Source organism: Opisthorchis viverrini, assembly GCF_000715545.1.
Source record: "Opisthorchis viverrini unplaced genomic scaffold opera_v5_512, whole genome shotgun sequence".
Lineage (NCBI taxonomy): Eukaryota > Metazoa > Platyhelminthes > Trematoda > Opisthorchiida > Opisthorchiidae > Opisthorchis > Opisthorchis viverrini.
The window spans coordinates 133,787-139,928 of NW_008752155.1; the positions used below are offsets into that span (position 1 = coordinate 133,787).

The following is a 6,142-nucleotide window of genomic DNA, read 5'->3' on the forward strand; positions in this document are numbered from 1 at the left end:
ATATATATATATATATATATATATATATATGGCATCGACATGCACTTGAGGGAATGAGATCAGCGACAGAACGTGTAAGGGCCTGTTGCACGCCATAAGCCCGCCTAAACGTGATGGCACTACAATGGGCACCGGCAACAGGGACTCTTTTAGCCGATACGATACGGTTACCACTCAGTTCCCTTAAGTTTGAGTATATTGCCACACTTCCTGCAGTATGACAGCAAGCAAGTGTCACTGAGGGCTGTCCATTAGCACAATGTCACGCAGGGTAACGAATGACCGAGCAGCGTTGAACCAACCATTAGGAAAACAAATTCGGGCAAATACTACTAAGAAAATGGAACGAAATGGAAGGACGTTGTGCCAGTTAATTAAAAGAGGATGATGGGAACACAGAAGAAACCGTTCAGATGTAACACCCTTTCGGTGCCTAACTGTCATACCAGCAGAAGGAAGCACGAGGGCTGGGATAATGCCAGCCTAGATAGAGGAAGTCCAGAGGCAGAGGTCGGGTTCGAACTACGGACCTTCAGTTCAGTAAATTCGCGCTCTAACCACTGGCTAACCTCGCCCAATCTTTTTGTCGCTGCATGTTTTTATCCATGCTTTAATTAGGGGAAAACAACGAGAAACACATGCCCTCCATTGGGCTCTAAATTTTGTTACATCGCATAACTTCTTCGACCATAAGCATTCACTATCGCTTGATCTCCCAACCTACAAACCGGCATCAACCAATCGCAGAGAAGCCCGTAATTAAAACCCTTATTTGCTACCGCCACTTTATAGGCTGACAATCTCGTATTTACTCGAACTACCAACCATGAATAGTGAGGCACTCGATCGCTCCACATAGGCGGAGGATGCCTTGGCCTCCTTAAACGGAAAGCTGAAACGGAGCTATTTGGATCCAGGGTGTATTGGGTAACCTCTTCGTTACTTGCGCAATGTCGGATGCAAGAAAAATCGCGTAAACATCGGCTTTAAAAGACACTCGTTTATTCTTGATAATGGATCGAACAGGTCAAGTTTCACACATATTCAACACCGAGTGCACAGTTGCGTTGTATACACATGTCTTCAATAAAAACCTCACACCGCCTTAACCTTGAACATGCGCTATGCAGCCTCATCTCCGACAGTGACGGCTTCCGGGGTACACGAAATTGTCGTTCACCCATAGTTTATCGACCGCCGCCACGGTGATAGCAGATGTTCACCAATGTGTTACGGACTGAACGAGTATGATCATTCGCGGCGTGAGAACACATACACAAATCCATAGCTATGATGCGACCCAAAAAACCTCGCGCAGAAAGAACCAGACCTTCGAAGGGAAGACTTTATTGTCCCAACCAAACGTAGTTGGCAACGGGAACAACTATANGCACACGCAAAGTGCAAGTAGCCAAAAAAAGAGCGGTCTTTTTAGAAAAATGCTCAAGATGGCGGAAGCGTCACGAAAAATTCGAAAATTCAAACTGTTAAAGTACAATTCTGGCGACGAAAGAACGGTTTTCTGGGATAGTGATATTCATATTCACATAGCACGTTACGCTTCGATGGTGCAGAACGCATGCCCAAAGAGCAACCTGGAACCCTAGCCTAACATATTTTGGAATGAGCCGGAGTTATCACCAAACTATTGCCGTGAATCCTAGATCCGTAATGAAAGAAGGTCAACACCATAGGAACCATCGTTTAGAAGGAAACCACCGGCAGCGGTCGAAAAGGGACGGGGAAAGATGGTTACCTTGTCATACACCAGTGAGGCTAGGAAATGGTTATGACCATCTATAGGCTCCAACTTTATAGTGTATTCGTTTGTCTAACGCTCTAGGTACAGCGGCGCACTCCCCTGGAACCCTCGTCGTCATCATCATCACCAGAAGCAAAAAGCGTAGTCACGTTGATGATCCACTCCAAAAAATCATTCAGCTGTGGCACTCTTTCGGTGCCTAACCACCATGCCACCCGAAGGAAGCACGAGAGCTGGGATACTGCCAAGTTGCCCAAGCCTAGACAGGGGAAGTCGAGAGGTAGAGGTCGGGTTCAAACCACGGACCTTCCGGCCAGTAAATTTCCGCTCCAACCACTGAGTCATCTCGCCCCATGCTACACTGCCGTAGAATCACAAAGCTTAGCTGACTATATTTACGGCATTTGAGTGAAAGAACAGAAAACAGTAAATGAGGAGGGACCTGGTGCAAGCCTACCCACCAGCGTTCCGAGGTTCCTACAACCACAGAGGCCGAGTCAAACAATCTGGCATCGACTATCTGTCATTTCTTGCAATTTCTCCATCCAGGTGCATTTACCGTATCCTAGGTGGACCGCGTCTAGACTACTCATAGACTGCTGTTCCGAAGGAGGCACTCAGCTCGGCAGACAATGCTTCGGCATGCGCAGCACATAACCAAACTAGGGCGATTGATGGTGCTGCATGTTCTCCTCGATTAAAGTACCTGAAAAAACCCGTTTTCCAAATACCTGGCCACGAATTTATCGACGTCATCCGGTGTCAACAGCGGTTCTTAAAATTCGATGGTGACAAAACTAAAGACGCCTCACATAATTTGTTTGCAGAGGCCACGTCTCACAACCATACAAAAATACAGTGATTATTGTAGCCTGGTACACTGGTTGTGCTTGACCTTCGTCTTCAAACGTCGTCGGCGTACAGCAGCAACGTTCTGAAAACCAGAGTTCGGCTCATTAGTTACACGATGGCGAAGATGAACAGGAGTGGAGAGAGTCGACAACCATGCTTATCTGGAAACTTCCAGAGAGCTCACCACACACACATGCCCGAAAATATGTGAAGATAAGGACTAGGTTGAAGCTACAAACTTCTGGGGTATCTCCTTTTGAGCACTGACCAATCGACAATCAAAAGTATCCTTGAAATCAAGGATCACAAAGGCTATAGGTCGCTTAAGCAGCTGACAGGGCATGAAAATCTGGTCGCATCTGCCCGGTCGGAATCCAATTTGATGCTCACCGGCCAAGATCTCGCGTGTCGTCGTAAGAAAACGAAGAATCAATGACCCCACTACATACTTAAAACGCAAGCAAATTGACGTCCTTGTGGTTCATGAGTTAACTGCGAAGACGTACACTATTGTCTACTCACAGGTATTAGCTGGGGAATTCACAGCCGTCCCTGAATAGAGCAGGTAGACGTCGGGAACAGGAGCACGATGACAATTGAGTGAGGACACACAACAGCTCACTTCTGATGCTGAAGGCGGCTCATTATTCACAGCCCACATTTCCGTTGAAGAAAACAGGCGAGATTGGGGTTGGCAGGTGGTCAAGTGAATTATTTTTCGAAGCTGCCTAAGCCCAGAGAGGGGCAGTCGAGAAGCGGTGGTTAGGTTAGCACCACGGACCTCACAGTCCGTAACTCAGCGTCCTAACCACTCAGCTATCTCGAACTCGTAGAACATGAAGGTGACTTGTCATCCGAATTTCGGCCGTGTGACATACCCCCTCCTTGTTTGCAGAAAGGAGCTCTGCGAGGCGGACGGTATGTGGGGTACGTGTCCTAACCAGTGTAACCTATGAAGTGTGAGTAATTCATCTATCGCGGGAGAGTTTCTTCTTCCTGACACCGCCTGGAGTACCTCAGCATTACAAATTCGATGTTCCAACCACAGACCCGACCAATGCTTCGAAGACACCGATGGTCAAACGCTGACATCTATCGTATGTTCCCTGCGCGTAGAGGCCATGTATCTGGTCCATAAAGCAGTATAGATCGCACCGCCGCAGTGTGAAATCTGACCTTGACAGACAAACTGACATCACATCGGCGCCATATCGGCCCTAGCTTTCCCGATTCTCCAACCAGTCCATCGGAATCTACACAGCTGCCCAGGTAAATAGATTTATCTACCATATCGATCGGCTCGTCTGCTAACGTTCAGTTGTAGCACCCTTCCGGTGGCCAGATGCTACGCCAACAGAAAGAAGCACAAGGGCTGCGATACAGCCAGGTTGCCCAAGCCTAGGCGATCAATCCTGCAAGCCTGAGTTTCGGGTCTGATCCAACCCAGTCTTCCAGCCACAGTTTACAATTTGCAGGTGGGAAGCGAATGCCAAGACATGCAGCAGAGTTATTAAGGTTATTTGAAATCGTTTGCTTTCGGAAAGATCTGAACCAAGGATAGCAATGTCGTCCACATACTCAATGTCTGTGGGGGAACGTCCCGGGAGCATTTCAACTCCCGAGGTTGTAGAGGCAGGTAGAAAATTCTCAAGCAGCATATCAACAAGATTGAAAAGGAAAGGTGAGAGAGGTCTTACACCACTGGACGTTGTGAACTCATGAGCAAGCTTGCTGTATACTTGTGCGCGCCCATAGCAGTTCGCATGCAGTCCCCATAAAGGATATAAATTTGGAAGGGACATCTTTGGCCGTCAGATACCACCAAAGTTCCAGACGGTCGACAGAATCAAAAGCCGCTTTCAGATCAAGAAAAACGAGCAACATGGGAGGTTTGAAGGATTGGTGTTTCAAAGATATGGTTCATGCATCCTCGGCCAATGAGAAACCCAGCTTAGTTCTTACGAATATCTCTGTCAATAATCCATCAACCCGCGCAAAATAAGGTCAGAGAGCACTTTAGATGTGACAGATACCAGGCTGATAACACGATGGTTTTCGCATGAAGTTCTCGTGCTCTTTTTGAAAACTAGGACAATGGTCAAGGAGCTACATTCGGTCGGTATTGTTTTCGTTCCAAATATTCTGCAATATGATTGTCAGACTGTTCACCAGAACCTCTCCACCTTTGAAGAGTGCGCGGTGCAAATCATCCGTGCCAGGTGCCTTGCCGCAATTGAGGATTGATATCTCACACTGAGTTTCGGCTGCTAATGACGGGATGGTATCAGTGTTCTAGTCGGTCTAGCGGGTTTCTCCCAGTGGTTTTATTGAAGGAGACCAAACGAACTGTGCTTTGAAGTACTCAGCCCACCACTGAAGACGATGATTGATGGGGTGAACTGCCGTTCCGTCTTCTTTGCATACTGTTCCACTGACATCTGCTTCCCTTTGACCAGTTGATAGAATCAGTTGAAACAGGGTGCGGCTGTTGCCTGCGGCGAAAGCGTCTTCCATTTCCTGGGCGTTCACAAACCACTAGCGTTCCGTCATTCCTGAAGCTCCTGGTTATCCAGTGTTTGAGGGATCTGTGCACCATCACAGTCGCTAGTTACTGGTATGGGCCTTTCTGGACGAACTGAGATCTGCTGACCTTGACGATATCCAACGTTCATTTGGTCGAGTCAGATGGACTGGATGAAAAGTTCTGGAAGCTGGAAGCATGGATTCTTTAACCTGCTTCCATTCAACCTCCAAGCAGTCTTCGTCATCCACGTGACTGTGCGTTTCCGGTAGCTTTCTGGCCAGATCAGCTAGATACTCCTCAGACACTGAAATTTTCCGAAGTCGATGAAAGACGCTGATTTCCTCTGGCAAACGCAACGCTGAAGGGAAGCGAAGTGCCAACCGGGTCCGCACGATAGCATGATCAGAGTCAAACTGCACACGTCCGACGGAACCACAGTCCTTAACTGAGGTTCTCCACCGGCAACTGACAACCACATGGTCCGATTGAGTACACGACTGTCCTGTGGTAGGTGGCGTCCAGCTAACGCGATGTGAGCGTTTTTTAAAGTTCGTACTGGCCAGGAACCGACAATCAGCACACAACTGAAGCAATCACTTCCCATTATCCGTACGCTCAGCATCGACTCCGAATTTACCGCCTAACTCTGCTTCTTCAGGGCTTATTCGTCCAGACTGGGCATTCATATCACTATGAGGATCACATCCGGTCGAATTAATCATGACAGATCCTGATAAAAACCTGTCTTTCTCAGTCTAAGAACTGCAGTCTGTTGGAGTGCCTGCTGATAAGGCTAATAAACACCGTATATCGCACCGACCTCCACTGACCTTAGTTGAGCCAGACAACTGCAGAGCGCAAAGACGACTGTTTACTGGGATCCGGTCCAGCAAGGCACTTTCAGCCTTGGGGCTGAGTGCAACTTCCCTACCGTAGATACCACGAGCCGCTGCGTCAGGATCACCGGATACACGAGGATTGGAATGTGGAACATCGGAGCTCAT

The 6,142-nt window shown here is 47.9% G+C and overlaps 1 protein-coding gene across 1 annotated transcript in view; it reads right to left on the bottom strand.

Moving 5' to 3' along the window:
* The window catches only part of T265_11416 (hypothetical protein), a gene marked incomplete at both ends in the record, with an annotated part of 14,458 nt that extends 8,316 nt beyond the window's left edge, over positions 1 to 6,142 (bottom strand). The window contains one exon of the mRNA XM_009178065.1: positions 5,969 to 6,142. Coding sequence (XP_009176329.1) covers positions 5,969 to 6,142 — 174 coding nt within the window. The remainder of the gene's footprint in view (positions 1 to 5,968) is intronic.